This window comes from Xyrauchen texanus, chromosome 29, assembly GCF_025860055.1.
Source record: "Xyrauchen texanus isolate HMW12.3.18 chromosome 29, RBS_HiC_50CHRs, whole genome shotgun sequence".
Classification (NCBI taxonomy): Eukaryota; Metazoa; Chordata; class Actinopteri; order Cypriniformes; family Catostomidae; genus Xyrauchen; species Xyrauchen texanus.
The window spans coordinates 35,113,502-35,135,179 of NC_068304.1; the positions used below are offsets into that span (position 1 = coordinate 35,113,502).

The following is a 21,678-nucleotide window of genomic DNA, read 5'->3' on the forward strand; positions in this document are numbered from 1 at the left end:
GATACAAAGACCTCTTATATACCAAAAGATCAAGGCAAATTTGGTTTCTCATGTCATGACCCCTTTAAACAGCATTTTTCTGATTGTATTATAATTGTGATGCAGTTTTCATGACCTCATATTAATTTACCACATGGAATAGTTGTATACACAACCAATTCAAATGAACAGGTGATCACACAAAGTTGATTTAAAGTGGTGGAAAACCATATTTTTAGTCATAGCAGGAATCTAAAAGGAATAGTTCACCCTAAAATGAAAGTTCTCTTATCATTTCCTCACCCTCATTTCATTCCAGATGTGTTTGACTTTCTTTCTTCTGCCACCGAACACAAATGAAGATTTGTTGGTCCATTCGATGCAACTTTAATGCTCCAAAAAGCACATTAAGTCAGCACCAAAGTAACCCATACAACTGTGGTGGTTTAATTCATGTCTTCAGAGGGGATATGACAGGTGTGGTTTAGAAATAGATCAATATTTAAGTCATATGCACGAAGAATGCAAATTGCTTAAACTCTTAGGAGAGAAGAGAATGCTTAGTAGGGCTGGTGAAAGTGGAGATTTAGAGTTTGCGTTTCACATCTTGAATGGCTTGAGGGTCAGTAAATTATGAGAGAATTTTCATTTTCGGGTGAACTATTCCTTTGAAATATACGCTTTCCTATAAAGAAATATAATATACATTGTAACCTAGCTACCCATTTGTTCAAAAATATTCAACTACTGCCCATGTTCTTTCCTTTAGGATGAATCCAGAATCTTAAGGGTGAAAGTCATTGCTGGAATTGGATTGGCCAAGAAGGACATTTTGGGTGCCAGGTCAGTTTTGCATGTGGTAAGATTGAATGTTTTCACAAAGGACACTTGGCATTTTAAGGTCCTTTCCTCTGTTTGAAAAAGGGGTCATACTTTCTTTAAACACTCATAGCACCAAAAGCATTTACAACCGTTAAACCAATTGTAGGTAGATCAACAGGACACTTCGCTCAGCTTTGTGGTTTGCATAGGATTACTTTGTGTACCAGTTCCACCAGCATCATAATTGTGTGTCCACACGGCATCAGTTTGTTATGGAAACATGAGAGTTTGTATGCGGCTCTTGTAGCCTAAACCACATGATGGAGTTTCTGTTTGTTCAATATGACACTCACACAGGCTTTTATTTGATGCTGAAAAACAAAAGGTTATGTAGAAATAGTAATTATTTATATACAGTTCCTGGAGTTACGAGAATTCAGATTCCTGTGATTAATCTGACTAACTGACCATAGTTTATTACTTTTCCATTTTAGCTGAATTTTCTCATAGACAAAATACAAACTCCAGTAACTTAATTCAACAAAACATAAAAATGTACCTTATATACTTTCATAATACACAGTCCTGGTCTTATTGTGCATGATTCATCAGTGCACGTTATTTCAATGAATCAGGTTTCACATTACAGACATAAAATGGGTTGCAAATGCTACTTTGTGTTGACATCAATGAGTAGTTGGTATAATAGTTGTAATTAGAATTTATTTGGTATTTCCTTTCTGTTTAGTGCAATAACTGCAATGTATTTTGCCAAGAAAAGATAGATGCTACAGGACATATGCGTCAGAAATCTCCTGTTGTTTTGAGAGAAATACACTCATTCAGGGGTGCTGGTCAGGGCAATACAGCAGATGGCAGTGTAAGTATTAGTCCTGGCTGTCCTTGAGAGTACAAACAGATCTGTTGTTCTCACTTTGACCTAAATAACCCAGCTCTAAGTATGCAATCAATATCTGTGCTGAGCGATAGCATCTCTCCTTGAGTGTATTAATCTGTACTTCAGCCGTACTTGGAAAACAGCCATATATTCAGCAAAAACCATTAGCGACTTAAATGAAATGGTTGAAGGATTGTGAATTGCTTCCACCTGAGATTGTATGCAGGTTAAGACGCAAACTGAAATGACCCCAAACCAATTCATCTGAATAGAGTTACTAGATTGGGTTGAGAGAATCGTTCTAGACCATAGGGATGAATAGGTGACTGGTTATGGCGAGTGAATATGGATCCTTTCCATTCTCACATGGCTACTAATCAAGACATTCAAGTTTGAAGTCATGGCCTTGGGATTGACAGTCTAGAGAATCTGACCTCATCACTAAAATATTTAGAAGCACTTCCTTTATGACTCAAATGAGAATGATTTTTTCCATTTGTGCTTGTGTAATATTTCAGTGATCCATACACAAGAATCTCTCTCTATGACCCAGTCAACAATGAAATCACCAGCCTCCAAACTAAAACTATCAAAAAGGTAAACAGCCTTGTAAAATTAAACTCTCAACTACAAACAAATCTACAGAATCCAGCATTTTATCCATTTAAATGTATGAATTGTATTTTCTTTAGACTCTGGATCCAAAGTGGAATGAAGAATTCTTCTTTAGGGTAAGTGAACGGGTTAATACAAAGTTCATATTTTTATGAATCTTAAGGAAATAATTTCTTGTCCAAACTATTATTAGTAGTCCACTGCAATGAGAAAAAAAATCTCATTCTCATTAATGAAACTGAAAAATTGAATATTATGTATGTTCTGCACACTTAATTTATGTTATTTTGATTATTTAAAAATCACCTAATTTTCATACATTTATAAGATTTTATTTTAATTACTGAGTAATACTCAGGGGCGGCTGTGTCCCAGGTGGTAGGGCGGGTTTGCCACTACGATTCCTGGCCCACATGACTCCACATGCCGAAGTGTCCTTTGGCAAGACACTGAACCCCAAGTTGCTCCAAATGGCAGGCTAGTGCCTGCTCAGCGAGTGTGTGTGTGTGTGAATGGGTGAATGAGGCACAGTGTAAAGCGTTTGAAAAACGCTAAGGTTAAAAATGCTCTATATAAGTGCAGACCATATACTAATAACTACATATACTTGTTATGTAATTATTATATAGAGTTTCTTGTTCTTAAAGGGTAACTAAACACCTGCTCAGAGTCTGACTCCACCCACTAGAAATATTTGAAAATGCAGGAAAAGTGGGCAGACCCCGGCGGGGATAGAGGGAACGAACCGAGTGCGGGGCTGAGCGGGGGTGGGGTGGGGGGCACCTGAGACTCGTAGTGACGGATTAATTGACAGCTGCTGTCAGACTCTATGTTATTATTATTCCTCACACGGTCGCAAGACGACATGTACATGAATCTGGCGTGGTGAGCTGGAACCTGCTTACGTCAGCTGTCACCGCTTACGTCACGAAGTACCGCAACAGCCAATAGGAAAATTCAACTGCAGTAGCCACCGTTCAACCTGAAGAGGGCAGCACTCAGACGTTTTTACACCATATATTGTAGAATTAAAACACTTTATACACAAATGTCAAAAAAATTACTTGAATCAATGACCAGTACTAATAAAGCCCCATGCTTACAGATCATTAACTAAAAAACCCTTTAACTTCGTACATATCGTTATTGTTACTATTATAGTAGTTAGTAATCATAAAATGTACTATTTGTAAAATGGACACTGTAAAATGTTACAGACATTCCTATTGCTTATGTAAGTTCTGTCCCATGAGAAATGTACCATACATGCATGCCATTTCTGATGACATCTTTACACATATCATCTTCACCTGTTAGGTGGAGTAAACATCACCTGGTTAATTGTTTACAGTAAATGGCTATTTCGCCTCACTGGATTCTCATTTATTTGTCATTAGTATGTTCAATAATTGTTTGTTATGCACCAGCAATTCAACTGATATCAAACACAAATTCAGTTTTTGTGTTCTGTAATAATGGAAAATGCTAGACCATATGAGCTGCTCACATTTCAGCATAGGGAGCCTGATTACAAGCTCAAGTGTTCTTTAAAAACCTTTTTATTTTTTATATTATTTGACCATATGGAGTTATAACATAATGTTATGCACAGCCTGCCAAGTAAACACAATATAAATCAGATAATAATGTGTGATAACTCGTTATTAACTCAGGTACATGCTGGACCTACTTAGCTTTTATTATATTTGTACTTATTTATTATTCATATCCTATTTGTATGAATGAATGTACATCCATTGGTATAGAGCGCAACTGTGCTTGGCCACTTTGTCAACCACCTGGGTTCTGGACGTACTGTTCCCTTCCATAAAATCCTAAATAAAAGACTCCTAAGCCATGAACCAAACCAACCCGCTCTGATGTGAATCAAAACATTACAAGAATCATATACAGTCGATGAACAACCTCTGAGCTCACGGTAGGTCTGTATTTATAGTTGTTTAAGTTATAGGTAAAAATAAATCTGTCTATGGAAAGAATGAATGGGATTTTTACTTCCAGAACCAGACTGTTGCGCTCAATTACTGGACCATAATGCACGTTTTTTACTTAAAGAGATATGTAGTTTACCAAAAATTAAATTTCGGTCTTCATTTACTTACATGTTGTTTTAAATTCGTTTGACTTACTTTCTTCCATGGAACACAAAAGGAGATGTTAGGCAGAAATTTAGGGGCCGACACCTTCAGTCACCATTGTCTTTCATTGTATGGAATAAAGTATGCAATGAAAGTGAATGGTGTCTAAGACTAAACTTTTGCCATAACATCTCCTTTTGTATTTCACTAAACTGACTAAGGAAAGACAGTTTTACAGATTTGGAACAACATGAGGGTGATTAGGTAGCAACAGCATTTTTCTTTCTTTGAAACAGTGTTCTGGTTTTGTTTAATGACATGCACCGCTGGAAACATTTGTATATATAGCAACATGTATTCTGTAACATGCCCACTGTGTGTGTTTGTCTCTGCTCCTAGCTGTGTTTACACAAAGCAGAGAAATATAGTCAAACACCACACAGAGCCTCCAGTTCTATTACCTGGAAAATTCTTTAGACAAGTAACATATCGTTCAGCATGCACCTCTCCTCTAAGATATCACGTGACCAGTCTGTATCTTAAATTTAAATAAGCCATTGTGCTGGTTTTATTTTGAATCCCATAAGAAGTTTCATTCAAAATTATTATTATTAGGTAGGTAGGTAGACAGACAGACAGGTAGGTGGATAGACAGACAGACAGGTAGGTAGGTAGGTAGGTAGACAGACAGACAGACAGACAGATGATAGGTAGGTAGACAGACAGATAGATAGGTAGGTAGACAGACAGACAGACAGACAGACAGACAGACAGGTAGGTAGGTAGGTAGACAGACAGACAGACAGATGATAGGTAGGTAGCAGTGGCGGCTGCTGGTCTTTCAAAGAGGGGAAGCTCATTTTCGGCCTACATTATAAACTTATTTACCCTATTTTTTGCACTAAATCAATCTTAGGTGTTGATCTGCCCTGCTGTTTAATTCTAATTTTTTCCTCGTAAGGAAGACTTTCAAATGGCTTCGCCAAAATCAGGTCGACAATATTAGCACCGTCTGCCATCGTGCACAGTTTCACCCGTACGAAGCTAGCCTAGCCTACTGTATGAATGACTGAATGAACGAACGAACGAACGAACGCTCTAAAACAAAATATATTAAACTTGGTAAAACTGAAACAAGGAATGTGGTGTATAATTGTGTGAAATGTATTATGCAAATTGACTAGCAATTTCAGCCAAACAAATATAAAGAAATAGGTTGCAGCAGTTTGTCTTTCGACTACACTTGAGAAATCCACGATGGGACTGGAGCTGAAATAGCTTCAGTGACTTCTTATAGTACAGATTCGCTGTCAATCAAAAGGAGATGCAGTCTTTCGACAGATCCTCCAATCATCACGCTGAAGCCCGGAGTCGGGCCAGCCCACTCCTCATTCACCCCCAGAGACGCTGAGCGTCCGTGGGCGAGACATGATCGCAGCATTTATCCAATGACCGTCTATTTTCGAGCACTGAAAAAAACTGATCAGAGCAGCCCCATTGAAGTCAATGGGCGCTCTGCTTCAACAGGAAATGCACTGACGCTTACGGGAATGTATGAGAAGTAAATCGAGTCAGCCGACCTGCTATATGTAATGTAGCTGATTCTGAACGAACTCGTCTTCGAGATGAACGTGTTCTAACGCATTTTTAGTCAATAAATTGTTTACACAATAGTACATATTTGACCATTATTTTTTTGACATTATAGGGGAAGCTGAGCTTCCCTTGCAGTCTTAAAGAAATCCCCACTGGTAGGTAGGTAGGTAGGTAGGTAGACAGACAGACAGACAGACAGACAGACAGATAGATAGATAGGTAGGTAGGCAGGCAGGCAGGCAGGCAGGCAGACAGACAGACAGGCAGGCAGGCAGGTAGGTAGGTAGGTATGTAGACAGACAGACAGACATACAGACAGATGATAGGTAGGTAGGTAGACAGACAGACAGACAGACAGATAGATAGATAGGTAGGTAGGTGTGCAGGCAGGCAGGCAGGCAGGCAGACAGACAGACAGGCAGGCAGGCAGGCAGGCAGGCAGGTAGGTAGGTATGTAGACAGACAGACAGACATACAGACAGATGATTGGTAGACAGACAGACAGACAGACAGACAGTTAGTTAGTTAGTTAGTTAGTTAGTTAGTTAGTTAGTTTGGGCAGCATATAATAAGAGATGCATTCCCATGTTGTGGGGTCAGGGATCAGGGGTCCCAGGTCAAGAGTTGGGTTACAGGACAGCTCGAGAAGAAAGGTGCCTCTTACATTCCATCTGGTTTCGTGGTGAACATGTGACAAGCTGTGACGCATTTACTGACGTGGTGTGCATGTCTCTCTTTCATACACATTGCTCATTTTCTCAGAATGGACAGATAGATGCAGGTGCAAACATTCTCCGGAAGTCTCACTTGTACAGTTTATGCAAGACAGAATTTGTTGGTAGAACCCATTTCACGACCAAACAGTAACAAGGACAGTTTATCCATTTGTTTTATGAAGCATAATGAAGGTTTCACACTAGAGTAGATCTACATAAAGTTTAGAAATTGCAAACTATACGTTTTTCAGCAATCGATAATCCGAACATTTCCCAGATGATTATCGATCTTTATTAGCATTTTTCTCTAGATATAAATAGGGCTACTTATTGCACAATTGTCTTTGCCTCATCATACATTTTTCTCAACACAATGTTAGTAAAGTGTAAGAGGCAGGCTCTGGTTTAATTTCCTCAAATATATTTTCAATGGGACTCACCACTATGTTAAGTGGCTGCATATCACCGACTATAAATTTACGCAATTTGTTCACTTCTCTGCCTGTGGCGAAGCAATTGATAATTTTTTCCAAGGGTTCAAAGCTTCCACAACTTTAGGTTGTACCTGTTTATTGCCTTTCACCGCACATACCTGCCATTTGCCATGATATCTGTTCATAAGGGATATTGACCTGCTCCATCAACCCAGAATCCGAAATGACATTGCTTCTTTTTCCATTTCCCCAAAAATCGCAATTTTTTTTGTCATAACATTATCCACAACAAAAAATTATGTGAAACAACAGCTGCAGAAATGTACGTGTGACAGAAGTGACAATAACTTTGTTTTAAGTTCAGTAAATGTTCTATCACCCCCCTGTGGTATTGCAAAGCTATTTCACCAGACTACATTAAATGGAAGGCCAATAGACAGTTACATTTACATTTATGCATTTGGCAGACGCTTTTATCCAAAGCGACTTACAGTGCACTTATTACAGGGACAATCCTCCCGGAGCAACCTGGCGTTAAGTGCCTTGCCCAAGGACACAATGGTCGTGGCAGTGGGGACAGGGGCGTCGGACTGGGGGGGTAAAGGGTACCGAGTACCCAGGGCCCGAGGCAGGGGGGGCCCCTTAGAAGTCAGTTTTCTATACATACATATTTGGTACGGGGGCCCAGCAAGATGGTTTGTACCCAGGGCCCAAAATTTGGTGCTACGCCCCTGATCGAACCATCAACCTTCTGAATAACGGATATGTGCTTTAGCCCACTACTCCACCATAACTTCAGTTAATTGGAAAGCACACAAATTAGGCTTCTGATTTCAATGTTGGCTAATGTTAATATATTGATGCCTCAAGAACATACAGTATAGGGAAAATAACGTGTAGATCAATAATCCATGTGTCGATATTTTATGACATTCCAAGTATGTACTATAGAAGTACTGAAACATTTATTTTTACATCCATTAAAAATCACTTTGTAGTGGCTATCTCTTCAAAAATGGCTCAGAAAAATAAAGCTAGTTCTAAGAAAAGCTCTAACATCTTCGTTTGCAGACGACACTTGCTTTGGTATTTTGTTTTGTAATGCAATGAAATTCAGACATTTATACTTGTGACTTAAGTGTCCAAATTCTTTTCGGCTGCAAATGTATGTGTAAGATGTAGTAGATGTAGGCCGATATACAGATTAATCAGTACCGATAGTTGTTTTTGGGACTATCGGTTATCGCACCATGTCTGTGCCCTTCCAAGTAAGGAAAGAATAAGATATTTTTATTATCATTTAGATTGATTTAAATATATATATATATATATATATTGGCCGATTAATCAGTTATCACCCTTTTCCACCACCTTAGTAAATGGTATCTGTAAAATCCCCTATCGATCGAGATAAAAATCTAGCTTTTCTTTTGTTCAGCTTTCACACTGCTCTGAAACTGGAAGCGTGACTTGGCACAAACTGGTCACCGCACATGATATTCACTTCATGAATCATGGCTATAATGATACAGATAGCGGTATAAGAAAGACTTTGGCTGAGCGCTGGCTCAAATTCCAACACAGGGACTTTAGAAGAGGACTAAATGATATGCTGTCTGGGACGCTATTGAGCTTACAGGCACACTGCTATGAGTCACTGGCCATTTAGGATTTTTACAGTCAAGGGTTATGAATGGAGGACAAACAGACCCTCTTTCTTGAAATTAGACATTATTTATTTTAAATGTGCTCTATTTTTGTCTTTTATAAATAGGTCATTGGCATATAACATCTCCATCTAACTTATTTTGATTCATCATCAAGATTTTAGGTAATAATTTAAATGAAAACAAAAGGTACATTCATATAAAGTGGATATTTTAGTTCCTGTGACTGCCCGCAGATTCAAAATGGTCCTACAATGTGACAAAATAATTTTTAAAAGTAAAATTCTTGTAGTCTCTTAATTGTTATGTGGTCATAGAGACTGCATGTATAGTTATTATAGAAGAATTGGAAATAAAAAATAAAAAAAATGTTTTTTTTACATCAGTCGGTCTGAATTTTATGTTGAGTGTCGACCACCCAAATGCAGCTTGTTTGATATGTGTTTATCTGATTCAGGTTTGAATGTAAAGTATCCTCAGCATTAATTTGTATGTTGTTTCTCTCTTTTCCTTCTCTGTCACAGGTGCATCCCAGGAGACATCGTCTGTTACTGGAGGTGTTTGATGAAAATCGTTTGGTATGTACTTGCATGGGCATTGGGCACATTGATTTACAGTGATATAAGCCACATATGTTTGAGATTTGTGAATGAGTGAATTTCGGTGTGAAAATGTCAGATTTTCAGCCTCATAGTTCTTTGTATGCACGTTTGCTGGAGCTATTGAAGAATCAGCCTAATCACTGTGTGGAGACAGTGAGGAGAAACGTGATAACAATGAAGAGGAGAAGTAGCTAGCAATATGCTAAGCTATTAGGCTAACCAGTTAACTTGGAGTGGGCGTGCTGTGTAGTGGATGTTCCTTGTTGTCTTGTGGGATGCAGACAGATACACTTGGCAATATTGTCTCCGCAAATTTCATGAGTTTGGGGCGGGACAAGTTGCTTGGCATGTTTGGGAAACCTGTTTGAAAACAATAATTATTTTTGTGATTCTGTTTGGTGCCACTAATGGTGCAAAATGTTTAGTTAAAATGCTTTCTCCTATTCCAGCTATAAGTAACACATTTAAGTGTTAGCTTGGTAGTGAAATCTTACACGTAGTTTAGCAATCTCATATCCATTCTGCTTGTTAGTGTTGAATTCAGCCCTGTAAATCAGCAGTTAGTGTGTAATTACTGAACAAGCATGCCTTTTTGCAAGTAGCCACTATAAAACCCAGGCATGGGAAATTAAATCTACCCTTGAGTGCTGGTAGAAGTGAAAAGTAACTGCTTTAAAGCACATAAAAGTGAATGACGCGTGTCCAGTTTTGAGGGGGGGGGATCTATCTGTTACACGCTTACGGCAGTGTCAGTGAATAACGATGAAGGTTAAACAAACGCTTAGAGAAAGGAACCAGTGTTCGAACAGTAAGTCTTGATAAGACTATAAACCATAGTCACCCTCTTGTATGTGACAGGTAGGTCAACCCTGTTACTGGATATTAGAAAAACTGACATGTCATTGCTAGAATGTGTTCGTTGGCATGAACCAAGCATGCACGCTATTTCCATCACCTGAGGAATGTGGTAGCTTATAGGATGGATGACACATCACTTAACACTGAATCAGCTCTGGTGGATTGACTATGGATCTGCATCTAATTTTTTGCAAATGTTTCTAGTCTTTCTTCAATCATGTTACAAGAGATTGTTGCTAAAATGCTTGCATAGTGAAATCTTTAATTTGCGATCTCTCTCTACAAATCGTATATGTTACTTTTTCATTCAGTGTGTGGGAATCAGCAGGGACCTGACAATATGATATTATATTGATATCTGGGTCACAATGTGATAATTTGTGATTCGTGATTTGTTGTGTATTACTACCGTTAAAATGTTGATACAGTATTGTAATGTAAAATATTGCGATGCTTTAAAATATCGATTTGTCCAGCCCTAACTCTAGACTTCGTTCAATCATGTTACAAGGGACCATGGTTAAAATACTTGTACAGTGTAATCTTCCATCTATGATATCTTTCTCGCATTCACTGGATCATTCATCAAGTTTGATAAAGGAAGGTTTGGAATGGGAGTTGCCACAGACCTCCTGATTCAATATTACAATGATATTTTCTTGCCGATTCGATATGTATTGTCATTTTTAGAGTATTGAGATTCTGTAAATGAAAGTGGAAGCGGTAGTTCTCATGGAGGACTCGTGGTAGCATTACACCATTCATTAATTCTGTTACAATCATGATCTAGTCTGTCTTATAAGGCCTCGCAACTCTCATCTTTTGCTCATAAAGTTAGCGGTGTGCAAACAACCAATTTAAAACTACCTAGTCAATGCGTTGTCAGAGCTAGTAGTAGTAGACTAGTCAGTGTTAAGGAACCCATGTATAATTAGGCTGCTTTACGTCCATGCTACCAAATCACACGTGTTTCATAGCAATATAGCATATGATGCTAAGCACAGCCCTGTAACAGGGTAACTAACAGATATTCAACAAATAAGTGGGATAAAGGTATTTTAACCTCTTAACCTCAAAAGTTTTGCATCCTGTTGACATCATATGTGTTCAGCAGAAGTCATACACATCTAGGATTGCATGAGAGTGAGTAAATAACAAGAGAATTTAAAATTTTGGGTAACCTATACCTTTAAAGAGACAGCTTCTCAGAGACAAAACCAGTTCATGTGGAACTCGGCACAGATACAGTATAACTTCCTATATTTATGTAAATCATTGTATTAGCTAAATGTGTAATTTAAATTAAATGAAAAAAAAAAGAAATAAATCCACCCCTAATGGTAAATGCACTTAGCCCTGGTGCAGTTTCCTCTGATTGATGAGATGGCATGTCTCTGACACATGCATGGTCTTAAATGGCTGCAACAGTGGGTGTCAAATGACACGTGATGTGGCATGTGTTCATGTAAGTATGGGCACAACAAGCTCAGTATTTGACTTGGAGGCTATTTCTTGGCACTAACAGAAGAACACAAATGGGCTTGTTTCCTTTGGGTAGTTTTGCTGACTGAACTTTTAGATGAAGCTATCATGCCTTCAAGCTGCGCATGGTTGGAACTACAGAAATGAGAAAAGCGTTCAGTTTATGAACTTGGTGGTTTCAACACCCTATTCCTTGCATACCTGCAACACACTAGTTGATTCAGAACACGAATGCTAAGCGGAAACCTAATTCCCAAGTTTCACACAAAATAATGCTAAAACCCCTTTATATCTGTATGGTAAAAATATTAGTAGGGGTACAGCTTTGCTGAAACTCTAGACACCAGGCTGCCACTGCTGCAGGAGGAGGTGGCATAGTTGAGGTTGGCTTGAACAGGAGCAAGCGGTTCCACCTCTCTCCATCCTGGCATGCACACAGATTGTTGTTTTTTGCTGCGGGGTAACCAGCAGCAGGGCTTCAGACAGGGGGAGGGCACCCTTGCCTGAATCAGTTCTTGTGAAACTCCCGAGGTCTGGCACTGTAGAGCCCTCTACAAACAAGATTGATTGTGCCTGTATGGAGCAGATGCCTCTGTAAAGCTCTAGAAGCTTGCTCCTACTTTAAAGAGGAAGATCTGTGGGCTATCAACTGGTGTTGGCATAAAACTATATGTTAGTGGCTTTTCTTCATGGTGCGTTTGACATCTCATGGCTGTTAGCGTCTGAGGAGCTTCGGGAGGAATGTCGGTTGTCACTGCTGCTATTTTGGCTATGTTCAACTGCTAATGATTGCGATCGCAGCTCTGGACCAGGAGCAGTTGCTTTGCTGCTCATTGACATCTTCTTTTATTTGTTAATTTCATGAGCAGGTTTGCCATGTTGTGCTTTTCATTAGATTCCTTGGATTAATAGGCTTGCCTGCATGGCACGACACCTGCGATTGCATTTCGCTTCAAGGAGAAGCAACACAGACCCTCTGTCAGAGAGCTGCACTCATGCAGAGGAGGGTGGGCTGACTGTTACCAGCCATAGCTCCACTGAGGGCCAGGCGCACAGCTCTGTCCACATGAAGGTGACTCCAGGACAGCTGGCCATGGCTATACCACCCTTGTCACCAGAGTATGGTAATTTACAGCGGCACTCCACCGTATTTATCCCTAAGGTTAATGGAAGCAGAGCAAGCAGAAAAAGCATATTGCAGATCTCTTTGCAGCCTTGCAAACAAAGCAGCGACGTGGACAGCAGTGCCGGGGAGGATGGAGAGCTTGCGAGCTGTGAGGGTGGAAATGGGAGCATGTACGATGAAGGTTCCTGTAGCAGTAGCACAACGAGCGATGCCGGTTACTGCAGCAGCAATAGCATCTTTGAACCGGAAATCCCAGAGCGCAAGGTGGCTCAGGAGAGGACCGTGTCACGACGAAAGACGAGGGCTCCCTTGCGTCGCTGCTCTTCTCTTGTGATCTTTCCACATAGCCCCTGTCCGACACCACCTGCATCCCCCATTAATCCAGTAGCATCTTCCATGATTCCGCCACTCCCTCCATCTGCACGAAGTTCCTTTCAAACATCTCATCAGATGCAGCTGTCCAGCACTGACCCATCACAAGATGACATGAAGGGATCCATCGCCACAGTAGTTAATGGTCTGCGGCTGTCTAAAACCAGCTGTATGTCGGCTGAGCAAAGAGATGCTAAACCCATTGTACATTTCAGTGTATCCCCAGAACAACCATCAGGAACAGAACAAACGGAAAGACACTCCAGCATTTTACTACACTTTGCAAACCAACGACCACTTCCTACAGGGAAAGGAAGTTCTGTCAAGACTAAGGTTAACGTTGACTGTTCTAAACCTCCTGAGGGCCCACATTCAGACAGTGTACCAGAACCCAACAAGGTAAAGCTGTTCCGTAGCACCTCGGCATGTATGCTGCCAAGTGGAAGGTCGTCGTCGACTGAAAGGAGACACGACACTTGTCCAACAAGCAGTAATTTGGATAAACCCTCAAAAAAAGGTTCTCATCACGTACTTCACAGAAGTATCTCTCTGGAGGTACCCTGTGGTAACACGGAGATATCTTGTCATGTTTTAAACGCAGCACACATATACTCCAAGAATGGTCCTCCACATGTACACATCCTTGTAAGTCATGGCACAGGTGCAAGAATATCAAACACTGTAAAGGATTGCGGCACAAATGACAAAGAAGATCATGCTCCAACCTGCATGGAGAGAAATGCCACCGTAAGCCATTCTGTCTAAAAGCATGTAAAAAATTATGAAGAATTTGTTAGGCCACTCAGGTTTAACTCGTACAGTAGGAAGTTTTACTCTTCTAAAAGTTGGTGAGTGTTTCGCCCTGAAATTAAATTAAAATCAGGTAAAAATAGTAGATTATTAAGGATGCCTTTGTGGGATTTTTAGAACAAGCTGCCAATCTTTGCAATGAAGACATATTTTGCATCCTAGTTTACTGTAGTGCTAAGTCATTGTCTTTAGTTTGTTTTGTCCATGAAAAGTTGGTCTATGTTTTTGAACACTGTGGCTGTGAATGGAATATTTTGCAATGACTGAGAAGATACACACTAGAACTATTGATAAATTCACAAATACTGTAGGATCCTTACCTTGATCTTGGGAATAGATTATCATCAAGTTTTCCTTTAAATTGAATGTTCAAGGATTTTAAAAAACTTCTTGCAACAAAAGACTTTGTGTCTGTCGAAAGAAGAGATATATTAAATACACTTTGTAAAAGGTAAACATTTAATATTTCTCACATAGAATCAGAATCAGAATGAGCTTTATTGCCAAGTGTTCTCATGTACACAAGGACATTTTTTTTGGTGATAGGAGAAACATCCCCATGTATAATGTATAATTAATTTAGAGTTCATACAACAGTAGTTGTCATTTGAGAAATTGCCAAAAACTTAATTAAGAAATCTGGTTGACCAGATTGTAACAAATTCACATGAAAATGCTATTGAATATATTGCTGCATCTCTTGTCATTCGTTCTCTGCAAACATGCTAAAAATGAGCTAATTTAAGCCTGTTTGCTTTTGGCATTGACTGTTAATTCACACAATTAACCAGCCCATAAACAAGCATTCAGCAGTTTTCAGTTGCACTAATTCATTCGGTCTGGCTGGCTTACCGACAAAAGCTTGAAAACAAGGTGCAAGTTTTTCTCTGAAAAACTAAACTACTCTATTGCATGCACATGTCATCTTTTAGAGGGGTTTTCCATTTTTATTAATCTGTTAACACTGAGCAATCAGTGTAAGTATTTACCTTGGGGATAATTAGGCCTATAGATAGCCGAGACCCCCACAGCCCTTGGTCTATAAATAAAGAGCTCCTAAAATATTCCACTTGACTCCAGTTAGTCTGGACGTGATTCAACATGAAATGCACAGGATGAACCTGGTTGTTGGGCTGTCTCAGCTGTTGAGGAAAAGGTCAGCTGATTGGGGGGGGGGGTGATAACATGTTCACTGCCCAGCGGGTCGTCCCTTAGCTGTGGCATGTTTTCAGAGCATCAGGTATCTTGCTTTCTCACCCACACTCATTTCATTTGCACTCTCTTTCTGTGTCTTTGAAATGTGTTATAAAAAGTTTGCACAAGCAATTACTAGTGGCTGTTACCTTTACTGCATTCTTGTAGCCTATAATGTAATCTAAACTTCAAAGTGTCCAATTTCTGCAATTTCTGCATGCTGCTTGTCTGTGCACACCATTTGTGATGTTCAGTGCCTTACGAACACTTTAATATATTATTCTTGTAGGTCGTTTGGATGAGTAGAAATTACACCAGGGGGATGTCAGCAACTCTTAAGACAATACAATGTGATACAGTACAATGCAATTCAGGTGGATGTTTGTATGCAAAATTCTGCTTTCAGTACTGCTATACCTGCAAGGTACATAACTTTTTGGCCCACCATCCATAGTGGCTGGTGAATGTCCAATTTTACCGGCCACCTTGACTTTTTTTACTAGCCACTTTGATTTTAATATAATGTTATTTTGTAATTTAACATATATACCATATTATTATTATCATAATGATAATTTTGCAGATACAAATGGAGGTTAAATAATAGAAAAGCACAAAAGGGAACTTTAATATTTTTACAGCTCGCTATCCAAATTACCCACCACTGTGCATGATACACCCACATTTGACAGGTTGGCAGAAGTTAATTTCAAACCCTTTATACCTGGGTGAAACTATAAGTTACGATTCCTCTGTTTCCCGCTCAAGGACATTGCCACACCTTGTGTTCAGTGACAGATTAGTTAAATCATGACTGTGTGATCTTTGGCAGAGGTCAAAGCAATCAATGTGTCTAAAGAGCTAGCAGATGACTGAGTGTTTGTCTGTCGAGGATTTTGTTAGTAGATGACTGTGTGTGCCAGTTGTATTTTTCCACAGCTGTGCTTGTTTAGCTCTTATCAGTCAACAGTTCAGCATTTAAAATCTCTTCAGCAATGGCACTTCTGCCATGGTACTTAAATACATTTAACATGGCTTTATTAAAATAATTAGACCTCTGTAACAGATTCGACATATAGACACTACATGCTCATTCCTGGTCTTATTGTTCATGATTTATCAGTCTTTGTAATCTTTCATCAAATTAAACAAATTGCTTCACCACTGAAACAACTTTGCGACGCATTGTTACTTTTTTGAAGAGGTGCATGCCAGGCTACAGCACAGGCTTCGCTGGAACCGCCATAGCTACGCATAGACTATGGCGTAGGTTCGACGGGAAAGAATAAGTCAGCCTTTAAGCTGCGCAGGCTATTGGTTAGTGTTAACTAATAGACTAATAGCAATATGTGTATGTTTTAAGCTACTGTTGTAGGTAATGCAAAATTTCTCAAATCAAAATGAAATCACTTGACAAGTGCCGCTTTCTTTCCGGTGTTTATGTATTATTATTGTTTAAGGGGAAGTTTGGGTGGGGCGTTTTTTTAAATAGCAACTAGCCATGAACAGCCATGATTTGCTATTCTCTATTGCTAGTCAGAGGAGGGACATTCTCATTCTAGAAAGCATTTTATTTGACAAAAAGTAGCATATACCACTGACAGCATGATGAGTCATTAATATTTTTGGTCCATTTTCCAGAAGAGTAAGCATTTTATTTCATATATGCTAATAGTTTTAGGAGAATTACCACAGTGATGACATTAATGCAGAAATATCAAGCTCATTTCTTGGTCGATGGCCAGATTGTACTAAGCATCACTCTATAAGGGCCGCTCTATTTATATATATATATTAGGGCTGTCGATTTAACGGGTTAAATAATTGCGATTAATTTTATTAAAAACAACGCATTAAAAATTTACGCAATTAATCGCATGCCCCCGGACCGTAATAAGGAAGATTCCTGAGAAATGCAAGCTTGTAGTACCACCTGTTTACTCCAGAGGGCAGTAAGTGAAACTTCAGCTGTATGAGCAACGCGCAGTTTATACAGTGAAGACAACAACCCTCCAGCAAACAGCAACAACACAAACATCTGTTACTTTCTTGCGTTCAAAACACTTGATGGAGTGCAAATTCGAACTAAGGGATCTCAAGATGTGTTCAAAGTATTAAACTATATTTAACTTCACACAGTGACCTAAAGATTTTATGTTACCCGAGACGCTACACAAGCATGTCTGATGCAAGTGTACATTGACGGGTCATTAAACAAGCCCTCAGCAAATATTTGTATATGCGATTAATTGCGATTAATTAATCGGGACACCGTGTAATTAATTTGATTAAAAATGTTCATCGATTGACAGCCCTAATATATATATATATATATATATATATATATATATGTGTATATATATGTGTGTGTGGCTCAACAAGCCTTGTGATAAGATGCATAATAATAATAATAATAATACATTTTATTTGGCCGATGCCTTTCTAAATACCCAAGGACATCTTACATGTTTCGGAGGACTTAAAAATACAAATACATTTAAATTCATATTATGCTAATACATGTTACAAATATGACAAATCAGCAAAATGCTAAGAACGCCCGAAGAAAGCACTATAAAGAGTGTCAGTAGGGTAACTATGGCAATATAGAAAAAATGTTTTAAAGATTAAAAGCTTTCTTAAAAAGATAGGTCTTTAACAATTTTTTTAAATGAATTGACTGTGTCTGCCTGTCGAATGTAGGAGGGAAGGGCATTCCAGAGTGTTGGAGCAGCGCAACTGAAGGCCCTGGCCCCCATGGTGGATAGACGGAATTTGGGGGTGACAAGTAGGCCAGTTGAGGAAGAGCGAAGGGAGCGTGTAGGAACATATCCTGATAGGAGGCCATAAATATAGCTGGGTGCAAGATTATGGAGTGCTTTGTAGGTGATGACGAGGATCTTAATGTCACTACGGTAGTGCTTGGATTGGCGATCTTAGACACGAAGGCAACTGAGATTTGTCCTCCGCCACCCGGATTGAGGGGAGTCTCTACCCCACCACGAGGACTTAGAGTGCATTGGGAATTGGGCTGATGTGTTCCTATAACTGAGCTCATTCAGTGAATGATTCGTCAGACTGATTCAAACTAATAACTTGTGAGTTTGGCCATTCATTTGGAGAAATTCATTGGAAGTACCAGCCCATAAGTTTCAGTCATTGGTTTTGAGTGCAGCAAACAAAACGCAATAGAAAGGCGTGCTGTTAGCCTCATCTTAACTGCAAAATCAAAACCTATATAATTTCTTTAGTTGTGATGCTGGAGATGCAGCGGTGGGGAAATCGTATCAGCAGAGCAGGAAACACTGTAAATCCAGAATAAAATATATGCTGCTTAAATTACTATTGGAAATGGTCTCAAGCTTTGGTTTTCTTTTGTCAGTAGCATTCAGCTTTGAGTCATCTGCTCGCTGAAAAACTGATTGTTGAGTTATCGTGATGTTGATGTTTGTCAGGTGTGTGTTTTGCAGAAGCAGTCACGCTCCTCATGTAGCAGAAAATTGCAGTAAACAGAACATCATTAAGTGTTCTCTTCAAACATTTGGCATCATTTCCTGTTTTCCTTCTTATTACCCGGCCAGACAAGGCCAATCGGATCCGGCTGTTTCACAGCTATTTTCCATTTTTTGCTTCATTAACTTTTTGCCTTGTTTCACAATGGATAAAGATGAGGTTCATCATTTAAAACCAGACTTACTATACCATACTATACTATACTACACTATAGTATACTATACTCTACCATACTGTACTGTACTATGCAATGCTATACTATACTAGACTGTACTTTCCCATGATCTGCACTACTCTTCAATGGATGCTACAGGTATATTATACTATATAACATTATAACATTGCTCCGCACTACTCTACTTTGCTATATTATTCTGTACTATACTGAATTATACTAAACTATACCCTTATTTTATTCTATACTATACCACTCTCTACACTATTCTAGTATGCTACTTTACTCTATAGTATACTGCACTATACTATGCCATACTACACTCTGTGCTCTATTATGCTATATACTATATGATACTACAACATATATTACTTTACTATACTACACTCTTCCATACCATACTGTGCTGTTCTATATATAATGTGCTTTACACTACCCTACTATGCTATACTCTCCTATACCATGCTATTACTATACTATGCTCTGCACTACTCTACTGTTCTCTTTAATGCTGCTATGCTATATTATACTGTACTATACTACTTTTACTGTACTTTATCATACTATACAATACCATGCCTAATATACTTTACTATACAGTACTACACTACTATGTTATATTATGCTAAGTGTACCTCACAGCATCCATACTATCCTGTGCTATACTATACTGTGCTTCACTAGTCTCTGTCATACTACATGGCACTAGACTCTGTAATGCCATGCTAAGTACTTTGGAATAGCTATGCTAAGCTTTCAATATGCTGCCACTGTTGTACTGTTAAGCAATACTATGCATGCATTGCTATACTCTACAATACCATATCATGCCATACCATACTATACTATGCAGTGCAATGCTATATTATACTGTGCTGAACTATACTCTGCCATACTGTGCTACACTTCACTGGCTTAATAACTTTAAAGACATGTCTTGACACCAGACATGGTGCCTGGCAAAATGGCAGAACTTCTTTGTGGTTTGACCCAAATTCAGAACAAACATATGAGGCCATTAAGAAAGAGGGAATACATTTTAGTTTTAGTCACCATTATGGGTTTATAAATGCTTGAGAAAAAAAACTAACTGAATGACTCCTTTTAATCTGGGTCAGTCATTTGCAAGGAAGTCCTATATGTTGATGGACATGTTATAGTGTACTATAAAACAAAACCATCTGACACCATTTTGGAAAATGAAGGCCTCATTTAGGTAATGTGTGTTTAAATGTCATATTGTTTGATTAACTTAATGACAGTGTGTATAGAGGTTTATATAAAATGTATATAAAGTGGTTCCACGCTAAGTATGAAAACCAGCCATTGAAATGAATGGCACCAGTTGGAAAAGGTTTTTCAATGGGAATGATTTTTTCCGAAAACAAACCGTCTCTGCCTTCTTTTGTTCTGCTTCTCTCTCTCTCTCTCTCTCTCTCTCTCTCTCTCTCTCTCTATCTGTCTCTCTCTCTCTCTCTCTCACACACACACACACACACACAGCCTACTTTTACCTTCTTCACTTTATTATTGCAGCTCGCTCCCAGTCTGAGGGGTAGACAACTGGGAAACCTTTTTTTTTTTTTATATGTAATTCAAGTATTAACAGTATTTCACTGTAAACAATGTAAGCACTGTAACATCTCAGATAAGGCCACTGTACAGTTACATATTTTATGGAGTATTTCAGACAGCTACTGTCATGTTTGTGTTAAGTGTAATTTATTTTGTTCTCGAAGCAGACGGTTACATTTGCAGTAGTTGAAAGGGCACTGACAGGACACAAGATCTGATGATCTGTGATTCAGTGATAGTATCATTCATGCCTGTAGCACAAACAGTGCAGGATGAGTCACGCACTGATGTTTAATAGGTTTAGGAGTTGAGACTGAAACTTTGCAACACCAATTGTTACTTTGTATTAAAAGGAATATTCCGGGTTCAATACAAGTTAAGCTCAATCAAGGACCCCCTTGAAAACGAGATGGTACATCTCAAGGGGTTATTCCTAATAAAGAATTTCCATATAAAAAAAGCAAAAATCTGGTTTACAGTGAGGCACTTAGAATGGAAGTAAATATGGGCCAACTTTTGAACATTAAAATACTCACGTTTTCAAAAGTATAGCCACATTTATACATGATTTTAGTGTGATAAATTCACTTACTAATCTTTTCTGTGTAAAGTAATAGCCTACTTCTAACTTTTTTCCCTTTTCTCCCAATTTGGAATATCCAATACCCACTAATGGTAAATGGTAAATTAGTTAGTCCTTGTTGTGGCGTGGTTACTCACCTCAATCCGGGTGGCGGAAGACAAGTGTCAGTTGCCTCTGCTTCTGAGACAGTCAGTCCGTGCATCTTATCACGCGGCTCGTTGTGCATGACACCGCAGAGACTCACAGCATGTGGGGGCTCATGCTACTTTCCGTGATCCACGCACAACTTACCACACACCCCACTGAGAGCGAGAACCACTAATCACGACCACAAGGTTACCCCATGTGACTCTACCCTTCCTAGCAACTGGGACAATTTGGTTGCTTAGGAGACCTAGCTGAAGTCAGTCAGCACACCCTGTATTCAGACTTGTGACTCCAGGGGTAGAAGTCAGCGTCAATACTCGCTGAGCTACCCAGGCCCCCCTGATTTTTGCTTTTTTTAAAGAAAAGTAGGGACAGGTCGAAACAAATTTTTGTGATAATCAACATTATGCCACAA

General features: G+C 39.0%; 1 protein-coding gene across 3 annotated transcripts in view; it reads left to right on the forward strand.

Annotated features, from left to right (window-relative positions):
- LOC127623153 (E3 ubiquitin-protein ligase NEDD4-like) overlaps positions 1-21,678 on the forward strand; it is a 54,129-nt gene that overhangs the window by 5,582 nt on the left and 26,869 nt on the right. For 2 of the 3 annotated variants that reach the window (XM_052097427.1, XM_052097429.1), the window contains exon 1: positions 12,300-14,013. In XM_052097427.1, coding sequence (XP_051953387.1) covers positions 12,691-14,013 — 1,323 coding nt within the window. In that variant the 5' untranslated portion in view covers positions 12,300-12,690. Of the gene's footprint in view, positions 1-748; positions 823-2,217; positions 2,297-2,391; positions 2,431-9,350; positions 9,405-12,299; positions 14,014-21,678 lie in introns of those variants that run through there. The other variant, XM_052097430.1, reaches the window with a different exon arrangement.